This window comes from Diplotaxodon limnothrissa, linkage group LG15 (assembly GCF_057381915.1).
Source record: "Diplotaxodon limnothrissa isolate DT_005_m linkage group LG15, D_limnothrissa_male_GT1.1, whole genome shotgun sequence".
Classification (NCBI taxonomy): Eukaryota; Metazoa; Chordata; class Actinopteri; order Cichliformes; family Cichlidae; genus Diplotaxodon; species Diplotaxodon limnothrissa.
Genome location: NC_140610.1, coordinates 9,995,912 through 10,010,859, shown reverse-complemented (window position 1 = coordinate 10,010,859; position 14,948 = coordinate 9,995,912). Strand labels below are relative to the sequence as shown.

Below are 14,948 nucleotides of genomic sequence, written 5' to 3'. Positions count from 1 at the left end.
GGGAAAATGCTGAGATTCACCAGAGCATTATGGACAACAGCAAAGAGCAAAAACAAAGTCAAAAAATGCCTTTTTGTTTTGTCACAAATATCTCACATTCTCCCCCAAAGTCGTTTTCAAAAGTTCTTCTGATAAACTTGAGTCTTGTGCATTAAAGTATGCATAGAGCACTGTGGGTAAGTGGCTGAGAGAAACCAGAGACCTGGGTGTCTGCCTGAAAATACTCTGACAATAGCTATAGAAAAACTCTGCTCTTTTTGGGATCATACAAAAAAACCCAAACTCCCTCATTTAAGTTAATTTTGGGTTTGGATTGCTTACATATCGCTCCCGACATCAAGTTATAGATGAAGGCGTTTCAGCTGGAGTTTGGAGAGACTTTAGTTTGGAGATGGATTCAAGTAGACACAAAAATACATATATTTCTGTGACTAAAGTATCAAAAGCAGCAAAGACAGAGAATCTTGGTTATTAATGGACAAACAAAAAAATCTTCACCACAGTTAAAAGAGTTAAACAATAACTGTGATTCAGGGATACTTGGCATTCCTAACAAGCCAAAGAGTAAATGGAAGTCAGAGTTATTACATAAAGAGTATGAGCCATGTTTTTCTGAGAAGACATCTGGCTGTAAAAAATAAAACAGACAGTAAGTGGATTCACATCATAATTATGTTTTCACTATAATCTGCATATTTACCCAATAATGCTTCCCTGCAAAGTCAACCAATAAATGTGTATATGATACACCTGAGCTTACTCTTAATGCCAAATATTTACCAAGTTTGGCAATTGTATGAAATTATTCTTGCTATGCAAACTGGTGGACAAAATAAACACGGCGAAATGCCATGTTTGGGTACGGGGCCTCCAGTGTCTGACTGAGCTTCGACTTAAAATAGGTCTGAGAAATGTGAATATGCTCTATGAAAAGAGATAAAACAAGCTGGGTGAGGGGTGGAGGTGGGGGGCTGTAAATATATAATAACTTACAGGCTTCCAAGGCCTTCAGACATCAGCACAAAAACAAAAAAAAAATTCTGTGTGGATGGCGGTTTGCAGAGGGCATGGGAAAATCTGCGCTGACAGCGAGGAAACTTTGGTTCTTTTCAACAGTAATGTAATCACGTTGCCTGAAAGTGACGTTTCAAAAGGATCTATGTAATCTGAGTGCAACCTTGGACAACAACCGCTGCCCTGTTTTGTGCTGGTCTTTGTGGGAAGACTCCAACATCAGACAACAGAGCAAAACAAACACATACAAAAATACCCAACAGTGAATTATCACTTGTTATCTTTATGGATTTTTTTATGTGTAAACTTTGTGACCTCTATTTATTGCCATTGTTAAAGCTGCTACCACAACTTTCCTCCGGGGCTGTTTAGAGGGAAAGACAACACCAAACGTTTGTATCTGGACAATAAACACCACACAGTATTACATCCTTTTCAAGTGTAAGGCTCTTTGAGCAATTTGTTGGGGAAACAAAATTGGCAACTGCAAGTGGTACAACTTGCCACTAGGGGGCATACGACAGCAGACAATCAGAAGACGCACCAACTGAGATTTCAACACGGTTATAATTTACAGCGACGTACGACTATAAAGACACACGCGAACTCACACTCACACAAACGGGGACCACAAGACCAGACCTGAACACCACTTCAAATACCTTCGTAAACAAACAAATGTGGGCTGGAGCTTAAATTGTCCCTGCTGTTTGATGGGCCTGCCCGTGAAACTTGCTTATTATGTCAGAGTTGATGACTGGAGCGTTGCATTCACTGCCCGCTTACGTTTTGGGCGCTCCCGGGGACCCTCCTCCATCAAAACGTCAGAAACGACCGCTATAAAGCTCATGTGAGGCCATACCGACCGCTCAGAGTCGCATATACCTCGTTAACGGGACAACCTGCGGTCTGCCTCCTCTGAGACAATAAGGCGGCTCCACATTTAAGTGATACAGACTTAGAGGAGAAGTGTGCCAGGCCACCGGATAAATCTGCTGGAGTGAGTACAAGTATGCAAAAGACCAGATTGCTTGTTTCTACGGATCAGTTTCATATATGTGGGAGAGCGTCTTTTTCGGGACTTTGAATTGAGTTGTGTCTAATGGGCGAACACAAAATTGGATTTCCGCAGGCGAAGGGGACAAGAAAACGAATCAAGCGAGGAGTTTTTAAGCATTAGTTTCCAAGGGAAGTTTAGAGAAGCACAAGAAGAACCATAGGTCACAGGACTGTGATTTTGACGGATAGTTGACACGGACCCTGGTAGTCCTCCACACATTTCAACCATCGAGCGAACAAATGCAGAGAGAAAGATGCATTTGGGCAAGGCTTTACTGTTTGTCATCCTCCTCAACTGCGCAACTTTGAGCTCATCCCTGTCAACTTGTGCCACTGTGGATATTGACCATGTGAAAAGGAAGAGGGTCGAGGCGATACGGGGTCAAATTTTGAGCAAACTTCGTCTGACTAGTCCTCCACAATCCCTTGGACCGAGTAAAATCCCCTATCAAATCCAAGCGTTGTATAACAGCACCAAGGAGCTACTGGAGGAGTTGGGGAGGGATCGGCAGCAGAGTTGCGGTCAAGACAACACAGAGACAGAGTACTATGCCAAAGAGATATACAAATTCAACATGGACAACGGACCGCCGGAGAACAGTAAGTATCGCACTTTTTCAGACAGCCAAGCTGTCTTTCTCCAACTTGTGCCAGCCACCAACGTGTCCATAGTGCGTAATTACGCATCAAACGAAGAGTGTACGCCTAAACCCAGCGGCACAAGACTCAAAACAGCAATTATGTAATTCCGTTTCATTGACAGTTTTAGATTGATAAAATTTCTAGCTGGCAAAAGACTCTCTCAATTTTATGATATTATTTTTATTATAATATATATATTTTTATATTCCACGTTTAACTCCATTCAAGCCGTCCTCTCTTTTACAAACTAAATCCTCTTTTTTAGTGTTTGTGCTGGTAACTGGTTAGTGTCACATAATCATCGCAAACATAGAAAAAACAAATTCCCCTTTGGCAGATTAATGTTTAATTGTATAAAACTCTTCTCTGAATTTTTGTAAAACTAAAAGGCGAACAGAAAGCAGTGCCCTTGTGAATGATGTGCTTTATTTCTTTTGTGCTCGCCAACCTGTTTTATGTCTGAACCTGTGTTCCAGGAAGGCCACTCTCCTCCCACTCCTGACTCCGCTCTTATTCGCTTTGTTTTTTTCCCCTCTCTATGGTTCATGTCTCCCATCCCAGATGTTCCCATTTCCTTTCCAGTCAGGTTCAAATGAGAGGGACATCTGCACAGGCAGATGGGGATGCCTATAGAAGAAGGAGTTGGAAAAGTTATCAGAAATGAGCAGGAAAAGCTAGACAGCAGGACCTCCCCATTAGCTGGGATAGAAGGACTCTTTTCTGGTTTAGAGTTTCTCTGCATGGGAGGATTTGGCTCTTCTGTAGCCCTCATGCTGGTGCCACCCACTTGCCTATTGAGATGGCAGTGACCCCACTGGCCGTCTTGGCTAGTTAATTATGCTCGCGGGTGGCCCACGAGAATGAGATCACATACAGGACAGCTCAGGTTTAACTTTACTAAACCGTGTGTGAGGCTGAGCCCTAAACCCAATTAAGTCTAAAGACTATGCCAGCATCTCATATTGCCAGCATGTATAGGTAACAAGTCATTACTTGGCTTAAAATGAGTTTAAATTTATATGTGAAATATTTGTTAAAATAACACATAAAGACTGCTTAGGCTCACATTATTTCCTCTACATGTGTTAAACCCATATTTGACTTTCTCCTCTATAGAATAAAAAGCTACGAACTGTAATTGGAAAACCTGTGCTGGAGGGACATGTGTCAGCACTTGAAGGAAATTCAAGTGGCATGTGGTCCGACTGAGTCTGGATTACCGAAAAAGCAGAATAGGATAACTGCTGTGCGTGTGCGAGAGGCGAAGCGGGCCTCATGGTCTAGAGCAAAGCCAAGACCATTGCATCACAGTCCCTTTGAAATCAACAGGTGTTTCTCAAAAGACCTACTTTCCCTCAGCAATGTTCTGTTTCAAATCTCACAAAATGGTTTTTGACAAAAACACCAGGAAATAGGCGTAGCTGGATTTGAGAGCCACGGATGGTCTCGAGGTACGACAATGTGACGACAAAGATTTATATACGGTGTCCTGTTCACTGGTGTTTAAACAGAATAACACACGCCGATTGATGACAAAATCTTAAATACAAGAGTTGTATGTGTATGCCAGTGTTTTTTTTAATATGTCCAGTGTGATCTCATACTTGGAAATATGCATTCTGTCAATGCCCAGTATATCCACTTGTATTCATTCAGCCCCTAAACTGAGAGTGGGTAATGTGATTTTCATATGATGGAGAAGGAAAGATGATGAACTTTCAGATTGGTTGAGGTCCACTTTTGAATTTTGCAGGAAAGGAAAAAAAAAAGCAACGCAAACATCTTTTAGATTAAAACAACATTTAAAGCAATGTATTCTCCATGTTTATCCAGTTTACTTCTTCATACAAGACATACAAAACTCAAAACATAAGTTTTACCTCAATGGGAGCAAATGGGTAAGGTCCCCTCTGTTTTAACCCAGTTCATCAACAACTCAAGCAAATTTAAAACATGTCTTCTCCTGCAGAAAAATGCAGGGTTTTTTATGTATTTACTCAAAATCTATGTAACAGATGGAGACAAATCCCCATCTTCTTTAAGGTATGATGATGTGTCAAACTCTCCAACAAATCTTTCAAAATAAAAACAAATTACATCAGCTTTCATTGCCCTCGACACATACAGACGAAGCACTTTTTGATCTGCCACGCCTATCACCAGGATACCTTTTACAAAGCACCCCTAATCTCTTTTGTGTAATGATAAAGCTACAGTTAAAGTTAGATTAGATTCAGGTGCAGATAAGACTTGGGAAGGTTTTACTGAGAGACTGTTTTGTGTAATGTTGGGTAGAAACACTGTGACCCCTCTTAAAGTGACTCGAACACTTTGTAGCTCTTAGTGAAGCTTTGTTGTTGTGGTTACACCATTAGCTGCCCACTGACTGGTTTGTCCCACAATCTGCAGTCCATAGACAAGAAATAAAAACTCACTTTTGTGGCTAAGACTCCATGAATTTGATCCATCGTATTTAACAGTTTTACAGATGTCTCTTTTGATAATGGCGGTCTACGGGGAAAAAATGTTTTCTGGACCACAGGGACTGTTTTCAATTCAAATGCAAATGGGTACTTGGAAAGCATAGCAGCAAGACTGAGCAGTGGTGCAGTATCCGGCCCTGTTAATGCATTCATTAACTATACTCCCAAACCTCTACCGTGTCAGTTGTTTTTTCTTTTCAACGTCACATGACTTGTTTGTATCCAATTACGCTCTAGAGGTCTGTGTTATTTACCCTTGATTACACTTTAGAATGTACTGTCATTCATTAAAGGTGGCCACAGATTTTATTATCATTCCACAATAGGCACATGCTTGTGAATGACATCATGTATTACCACACGCCAAGAATACTGCATCTAGCTGCCAACATTAGATCCTATTATATTTTGAGAATGAAATGACGTGTGACTAGCTGTTAGCTCGCGGCATCCTTTTTTTTGGGGTGGAATTCATAGCAGTGATGTCACGTTTCTCACGTAACCTACAGCGAGGAAGTGGGAATGTAAGTTTTACAAAATATCAAACCACTCCTTTAAGACAGTAGACTGTCAGTGATTACAAGCCACAGCGCCAATGGTGCTCCCTGCATGAGGCATAAGAGTGCTTGGAGGCTGACTTTGTGAAATGAAAATTTGAGTCTGGGCCAGTGACATCACGCGCTTTATCTCATTTACATACATTAGCTTTTTGATGGGGTTCAGAGGTAATAGGTTGACCTGTCAGTCTTGTGGCAGCCTTCTGCTTCATTTACACCTGCCACGGCCTCGAGTTGGTTCACAGAGCAGCCTTAAGGTCATTCAAATTACTGTGTTGAGAGTGTGGACAACAAGCATCGGAAAGATTTCCTTTTAAAGCATGGTACTTATACAGAGTCTGGCATGTCTCAAGGACTGAGGTTGGGCTGTGGAGAAGTCATCATGGTCAGAAAGGGTTCAGGTCCAAAAAGTTGTCAGTGGGACTGAGGATAGGAAGGTTTTTGATACCAGATAGGTGAGGTCATACTTATCTAAATAATGCTATTTCAGTGACGACATTTTCATTTCCACCAAATATAGACAAAATGTGTTAGAGAAACACTGACAAGTTCTGATTAAGGTGTGCAGCAACACTAGTCGTTCACTGTGATAAACGTAGTGCCAGACACCACAGAACCACTATGGCCAAGATCGGATTTGAACTGTGTATCTTTATCTATACAAGGTCCATCTGTCTTATCTATCTACGGACATAAAATACTTCTAAGCATGCTCCCTCACAAAACATTTGTTTTATTCTATTTGTTCCAGACGATCTGTCTTACTGCCCAAAAGGCATGACTTCTAAGGTTTTCCGTTTTAACATCTCCGCCATGGAGAGGAACGCCACCAACCTGTTCAGAGCAGAGTTTCGAGCGCTGAGAGTTCCAAACTCGACTGCCAAGAGGAATGAACAGCGGATTGAGCTCTACCAGGTGCGTAAAGGTACCGTTTCCTTGTCCTTCTACCTAGATAAAAGGCAGACCGCAAATACTTTTTCTGGATGTAATCTTTGTATACAAGGAAAAACAAACAAAAGAAAAATACCACTACAATTCTGAACTGTTGAGAAACCGGTCTTGAAATAGCTAGTCAGTTCTATTGTTATTTCAGGCTCCAACTAACAAAAAATAGACAATTATAACTCGATTGCAGTTAGGCTCTAGGTAACAAATAGATGAACAACTGAAAGGTTCAGCAGGCCTGCAAGATCTTTGCAGAACCGGGACAGTTAGCCACAGACAGTGTTATCGAAGAACAAGTAGTAGACATCTACAAATGTCTATAATGATCTTAATTATAGTTATGTGTAGATCTCTAGTACTGAATATTGTAGTTAATGTCCTTAATGCAATATTCTGTTATAAGGATCTAAGATAGGGGTGTCAAACATATGGCCTGGGGACCAGAGTTGGCCCAGAAAAGACTCCAATTCGGTCCACTCTTTGTTTTTGGAAACTGTGAAAAAGTTTTAACTGTAGCTTCTTAACTTTTACAACTTTTCCTGCTGATAAGGACCTCCCCAATGCTACACCAAAGTAACCGATACACAATTAAATGACAGAAAAATATACTATTAACATAGTACCCAGAGTTGGTATTAATCTTGGCAGTTAAAAGCATCATAGCAATCTGGTGTGTGTGCAGGTGCTTAGATACACATGGTTGGCATGTTGGTATTTACATGTATGCTGTGTTCTGTGGTTGGTTTTGTAAGATTTTGGTGTAAATAAATGATTTTGTTTAAAATCTGCCTTTTTATTTTCATAAAAATAGATCTGCCCAACCCACTGACCGAAAAACACCTCCAACATGGATTCAGATTAAACTTCATTGTCACACCACAGATTAACAAGTAAAAAGTGTGTGAAAAACCTATGGAAAAAAAGCTCTAGATTAGAAGGTCACAAGAAAAAAAAAAAGAATAATTTAGATGTGTGCAAAATACAAAAAAAGAATGTCTGTCAATAAAATTAATAATAAATAAATAAACAGGTCATAACTTGTTCAGTGACTTAATAGCGGTTAGAAAAAAGCTCTTTTGCATCCTGCTCTGGTGACAGAGGAGGTATTTATAGCATGTTCTAGCCAAATAGCCAAATTCCACAGAAAAACCAGGGACCTGTAGCAACCTTGCCAAAAGTTAAGTAAATAATAACAGAAATAGTCAAATGTAAATTTATAGATCTTGTGCACATTCCCACATGTCTTTAGTTATAAAGAAATAAATACAAGCCAACAAAAATGGAAAGACAAGGTTTAGTCTGATTTTATCAAATGCAATGATACAGTCTCCTGGAACACTGCGAAAAGCAGCATTAATGGGGAATTTAACTAAAAGTAACTGACAGCTGTTATAATAGCAGAGTTGGCCTTTTGTTGATTAAAAATACATCTTTTGTTTAAGATATAGCACCATTAAATTTTAGCATATTGAGTCTGGCTGATGTAAGAAATGCATATTTTGTCATTTTTGTCTTTTGCCACTTCAAACCTTCTTCATCATTTGAACAGTTATGACATGATATGACTTATTATGCAAAGGTGGGAATTTGCATTTAGCTTAAAAACACCCCTTGCCTGCAGTCCGTCTACGTGCACACACGTATTTTGATAAATGTAGCTTTTCTATAGCTTTTAGCCTTTTCCAACACATAAATGGCATTTTACTGTCATTTTACGGTCACTGAAATTGGAGCTTTTGAAAAACCCCTTCCAGGGTGAAGATTTAAATCTAGGCAGGGAAATGAATGAGGAAAGTCAGATGTGTGAGTGTCAGTTTTGTGTGTGCAACTTCATTGTTTGTCAGCTTCTGATTGGTCAACATTTCCGTATTGTTAGAGTTATGCTGTAGTGCCACCCGGTATGCTTTTGACAGCCCTGGACATTGTTTTTTGCATTTTCACGTGAAAAGTGATATTTCAAGGCAAAAACGAAAAACTCCCATTTTAAATAATACCCATGTACATGTCGACATAGCCTCAGTGTAGTGTACTTTTTCTGTATTCATAGTTTATTAATATATTGAATGCACTCTTTCCTCCACATGATTCACTATTATTGAACAATCAGAACAAGAACAACTAAAACAGTTGAGAAAAAAGGCTTCAGACCAACTATTTATTTTTGCTTCACAGATCGTGAGGCGAAATGAACACATTAGAAAGCAGCGCTTCATTGGAGCCAAGAATGTGCTGACCAAAGGTACCGCAGAATGGATTTCCTTTGATGTGACCGAAACAGTGCGGGAGTGGCTGATGAAGAGAGGTGAGCCTGAGATCTCCATATTTCCTCATTTCATAATAACTCAGAATTGTTATCATTAGGAATAATAAAGGATTACCATTAAGGTTAATGAAAGCTTGCCTTTTTTTAATTGCAGGATCTAATATGGGTTTGGAAATTAGTGTCCACTGTCCATGCCACACCTTCAGCCCAAATGGCGACATCATTGACAAGGAAAGTGAGGTCCTGGAGGTCAAGTTTAAAGGTGAGCTACAGTGAGATTTTGTCACATCAGTTTTTATATATACCCCCCCCCCCCCCCCCCACACACACACACACAAACAAACAAACAAACAAACAAACAAACAAACAAACAAACAAACAAACAAAAAAACAGTATATAGGATGGACATAGCTACTAGGGGTTTGTGCAAGTCATGTTTTATGCTCTGTGTGAGTTCTTACCATCCCTGCAATACATTTACATGGCAACATTTCATTGAATTCAATACACCTTTATTTATACAGCGCCAAATCACCAATAGTTGCCTCAAGGCAAAGACCCAACAATAGCACAAAGGAAACACAGAAAACCCCCTAAATTATATAACCCCTGATTAGCAAACGCTTTGGCGACAGTGGGAAGGAAAAACTCCCTTCTAACAGGAAGAAAGAAAGAAAATGTAATCTTCGTAATAACCAAATCACATCTTTATTGTGATAAATAATCAAAGGTTATTTACATAGAAATAATTTTTAAGCATAGATGCTTCAATTTGATGAATTGCAATACAGTACAAGTGCTCTTATATTATGGTGAATAATATTTAAGGTCTTTCTCAGATAAAAAAGGATGGATTTTTTCCACAGTTGTTAATAGTTGTGCACTTGGATCATGTTTATAATCAAGGTATTGATGAAGAGGAGGAGCACAGTCGCTTGGATCTGGATCACTTGAAGAGGAAAATGGAACAGAATCTCCCTCATCTCATCCTCATGATGATCCCGCCCCACCGCCTGGACACTCAGTCAACACGCCGACGCAAGAGAGCGCTGGACACAAACTACTGTTTCTCGTAAGGGGATTCACGCCAGTTTTAGCTAGTCCTTGAGAAATCTATTCTTAGTGCTGTCAAGTTTTAATGGTACTTTCATGTGCAGGAGCTTAAATATTTGATACAACAATTAAATATTAAGAGAACCTAAATGTTCCACTGAAAACATTTCTTGAGACTGACTATGTTTTTGTTGTTCCTCCTCATCACAGAAACACGGAGGAGAGCTGCTGTGTTCGCCGGCTGCACATTGATTTCCGCCGTGATTTGGACTGGAAGTGGATCCACGAGCCCAGTGGTTACGATGCCAACTACTGCTCTGGGCCATGCCCTTACCTGAGGAGCTCAGACACAACGCACAGCTCGGTAAGTGGGATTATGCTGAGGGAGTTTTGCAAGAATTTACAGCAGCAGAAACAAAAATACCTTTAAGTACATCGTAGATTGCAGAAAAAAAAGCATCATAAATGTCAATGTTTTATATGTATATTCACTACAACTATACATGGTATTTTAAATTACAGTGTAAAAAACAAAATATAAAAAACTTGTCCATTTGATCACAAATCAATATATCTGATAAATATATCTGAAAGCTATCTTTCACAGTCAGAGTATAGGTATTGCATTGATTAAAATAAAAATGCCTTGGGCTGTAACTCTTCTAGCAGAAACTCTAGCCACTTTGCCACTGAATCTCCAGGCAGCTGTTTTGTGTTAACAAGACTGAGCCCTGTATTTAAACATGGGGAAAGAGCTATATTCTTTATTTGATATGTAAACTGAATGAATCCCCACCTGCTGGGGCATCCAGTCAAAAGAAAGTTGACTTTAGGGGAAAGGAAAAGAGCTACAGCTATGTTAGCCAGAAATTGGTTCCTTTCATGATTTTTTATGGTGGGTTTTTTTTTGTGTGTGTGTGTGTGTGTATCATGAACCTCATCTGTGCACTTGCATCAGTAGTAAACAAGGTATGCTTTATACACTCACGGGCTACTTCATTAGCTATACCTTGCTATTATCAGGTTGCACGCAGTTCTGATTCAACAAGGAGCTGGAAACCTTCCTCTGACATTTTGGTGGATATTGACATGACAGCATCACGCAGTTGCTGCAGATTTATCGCCTGCACATCCATGATGTGGATCTCCCATTCCACCACATCCCAAAGTTGGTTTATTGGATTAAGACCCGGTGACTGTGGAAGCCATTAGAGTACAGTGACCTTATTGTCATGTTGAGAGATACCTTGGTTGTAACAAGTGGTTTATTTGAATTGCTGCTGCCTTCCTATCAGCTCAAAGCAGTCTGGCCATTCTCCACTGATGTCTGATATAAACACAGTGTTTTTGCTTTTTTGCGTTGTTCATGTATAAAACATGGACGTACCTTGTGGGTCGGAAAACTCCATCAATGCAGAAGTGTCTTAAACGTGCATTCTATCTGAACGTCACCAGATGGCAATAGTTGTGGTTGCAAAAAGACTTCTGGCCCTATAGATGTCTATGGGAAAACAGCTTTCTGTCGTGACTTCCATAGTCACTTTTCTGCTAAGCTTGTAGGTCACTCTGCAGTCACTCTTTTTTCATATTGTTATTGTTTTTTGCCAGTGTACATCGTACCATGTTTCATGCACCATATGCATGCTATGAAACCACAAAGACATTGGCTTACGAGTTGACGAGTTGTCAGTCACAAGTTGTTAGGCGGTAAGCGTTTGGTTTCGCAGTCAGACCTGCCCAGCCTCGTCATGTCCAGTTTTTGCAACCAAGGTGGCGACATGGGAAGCCCTCGTCACGAGGCTTCAGAACAGGACTTCACAAACCACTGGGTGATGTCACTGTAGCTATGTTCATCTTTCATACTGATATTTGCCCAGAGTTGGTTATTTTCTCTTTTTCCCTTTTTCGGACTATTGTTTTAAAATTGTCCTAGAAATGGTTTGGTGGGAAAATCCCTGCCGGCCAGCACATTCTGAAATACTCAGACTAGCCTGTCTGGCACCAACAAACATGCCACGTTCACTGTTACTTAAATCACCCTTTTTCCCCCATTCTGATGCTCGGTTTGAACTTGAACAGGAGGTCATCGTCACCATGTTTACACGACTAAATGCACTGAGTTGCCGCCATGTGTTAGGCTGATTAGATATTGGCGTCAATGAGCAGTTGAACAGGTGTACCTAATGAAGTGGCTAGTGAGTGTATATTTCTCCAGTTTGGCTGTGAAAAACCAGATGTTTGGCTCTCTGGTAGAGGGGCAGAGGCTCTTTGCTGTTACTACTTTCTCTCATGGATTTCTGCGCAGAAGTCTTTGTGTGCCATGTCTCTGCCATGTAATATCACATAGGAAGAGACAGCAGAGATACACGGTACACAAAACAAATGTGAATTTTATAATTATTTAATTTCTATGTCCTATTCAATAGCTGCTGAGCCTCTACAACACTCTGAATCCAGAGGCATCCGCCTCCCCCTGCTGTGTCCCCCAAGACCTGGAACCCCTCACTATACTCTACTACTCTGGACGGACACCTAAAGTGGAGCAACTCTCCAACATGATTGTCAAGTCTTGCAAGTGTAGCTGAGAGGACATGAATGTGAGGCAGTGTGGCAGGATTTTACTCGGTACAGACCAAACCCATGCATGACTTTTGGACTTTTAGCTGTGACAAATACTTAAACTGTGGCCTCATGGCTTAGATTTGAAGACCACTCAGGAGGTGGCACATTTTTAACGATGCAGATTTTCTCAAAAAACAAAAAACCCCAAAACAAACAAACTTGATATTTTGATACTAATTTTTATTGTTTCCCTCAATTGGTTCTGGTTGACAAGTAAAGTAGTTTAATTTGAATCTAACTAAAAAAATAGTCCCAAATAAGACTTGAGCTTAAAATATTTCCCCCTATATTTGTGAGGATGGACAACATACTTTAGAGGCTAGATTGACAAGGGCACCTATTTGTGACAAAATGAAAGAAATTAAAATAAAAACAACAAAAAAACTAACTATAGCTGCTTCATTGATAATTACTCAAAGAGGGCTACGTTGTAGTATTTTTGTGTAACTCTTTCTTGAATCTAGCCTTGATTTTACATTGTTAGTCGTCACAAATATAGACAGGTCTCTTCTTTCAGGCCCAATTTTCCCTTAAACTTGCCTTAAATTCCCTTCACTTCAAACAGTGGGCATTATCTTCAAACACAAAAGGAGAAAGGACAGACTTGCTGCTGTATCCAAAGCCATAGCTGTGGTCAGGGAAAAGGAGAGCTGAGAGAGAATGCCTGCTGGATTTGCAATGGAAAGTCAATGAACAAAGAAGGTTGAGCCAAGCTTTTCTTTTTTTGGCCAGCCAGCAGCAATGGTCTCGTTTTTATTTTTTTTTCTCGGTGAATCTATTAAAACGAATGGAAGAAGAAGAAGAAGAGGGGACCTGTATGGAAGGGAAGAACTGTGATGGAAACTAGCCACGAGCACACTGCCATTCACTGGAAGTTTTCATCTTTAACAGGTTCACATTATTTTTGGGACATCAAAGAATATACTGGAAAAGAACACGTGTTATGCAACAGGTTTTTATGAGACTTCTTTTACATTAATAGCAGATTTAGTCTGTTATGCAACTTGTCGTATAGTGATTGTTTCACTAACTGGGAAGAAGATTGACGTGTAACAGTTTTATATTAAACTGTGGGTACTGTTACATTTCCTTTGTGATTTAGAAAGAATATGCAACATTATTGTCCATATAGGAGTTTAACCTGTTATGTGGAATCCCCTTATTTGTCTGACTAAAGGCCATTTTTTTAGTGCAGCTGTTTTCTTCTATCTCTTTTGTCTCCTGTCAACTCACCTGTCACCCTTCACTCCAGCCCGCTGACAAGGAATTTACATGTGCAGTCTGGGCTTCCCAAAACATTGCAGTCTTTCATTCCCTTTTGCTCTGTCTCTGTTTGTTTTGGTGCTCTCTTACAGTGTGAAGTCCTAATGGAACAGAAATGAAGAGGGAGTGGAGGGAAAGTTATAACATGACAGTGGCCTGATGTACAGTTAGACCTCATTTTCTCCAACTCATTTCTGAATCCCTGTACTGTTTGACATTTGCCCAATCGCAGTCATCTAGCTTTTAGGTGACATTTACATCATGTTGTTGTTTTTTTGTTTGGTTTTTTTGGCAGTCATGTTGTTTGATAAAATGATTGTTATTAAAAAGACATCATGCAAAAATCTATGAGCCCCTTCTTAAAGCGTAACGTTCAAATCTGTGCAAACATTTAACTCCAAATTAGGAGATGATGAATGTATGAACTGTTCTTGTCTGCCTTATTGAAATGTCATTTAAAATGCTATTTTCACATAATGTTTTGGCTCCATGCAAACATCATTTTTCTTTCTTGAATCTCACCAACCCCACCTGTTTCCTGCAGGCGCATGCACAGCCTTTTCTTTTTTTTTTAAACCAGAGTGATAAATTCAAGTTTCTCAGGGGTTACTGCTTAACAGCTTTCCCAGGCAAAAAGCAATTACTCTTATTTTAAGAGCGTATTACTGCACAGGCATCTCTTTATTTCCTTGTTTTTCATAAAATGGATAGCATAAATCACGCAAAAAAACTGAAAAAAAGGCATATTACATTCAGTACCGCCTCATACCTAGGTATGTGTTCTCCTCAGAGTTTGATACTTGCTTTCAGTAGTAGAGCCAGACACTTTTTACAGCGGTGCCTAAGCTCATGCTATTACTTGCAGTACTGTGTAAAAGTCACACGCCACCCCTTATTTCTTTGTAGTTTACTAGGAAAATAGGACATAGGTGCAACAAGGTATCGAAACACACAAAAACATTATTTGATATAAAACCCTTTTTTATTCAACACAGCCTGAACTCTCTTAGTCAAGCTTTCTTGTCATTTCTTTAAGGAGTCTTCAG

General features: G+C 39.8%; 1 protein-coding gene across 1 annotated transcript; it reads left to right on the top strand.

Moving 5' to 3' along the window:
- Nucleotides 1–1,900: 1,900 nt before the first annotated feature.
- LOC146617046 (transforming growth factor beta-3 proprotein-like) lies at nucleotides 1,901–14,161 on the top strand. The gene is made up of 7 exons (XM_085373661.1): nucleotides 1,901–2,673; nucleotides 6,507–6,670; nucleotides 8,873–9,002; nucleotides 9,118–9,225; nucleotides 9,871–10,036; nucleotides 10,228–10,381; nucleotides 12,444–14,161. Exons 1-7 carry the CDS (start codon nucleotides 2,328–2,330, stop codon nucleotides 12,600–12,602), a joined length of 1,227 nt encoding a protein of 408 aa, XP_085229787.1. The 5' UTR covers nucleotides 1,901–2,327; the 3' UTR covers nucleotides 12,603–14,161.
- The last annotated feature ends 787 nt before the right edge of the window (nucleotides 14,162–14,948 follow it).

Coding starts and splice junctions, on each gene's coding strand:
- LOC146617046 (XM_085373661.1), top strand. CDS start 2,328: ATGCATTTGGGCAAGGCTTTACTGTTTGTCATCCTCCTCAACTGCGCA. Junction 6,671..8,872: donor AGCGGATTGAGCTCTACCAG/GTGCGTAAAGGT, acceptor TTTGCTTCACAG/ATCGTGAGGCGAAATGAACA. Junction 10,037..10,227: donor GACACAAACTACTGTTTCTC/GTAAGGGGATTC, acceptor TCCTCATCACAG/AAACACGGAGGAGAGCTGCT.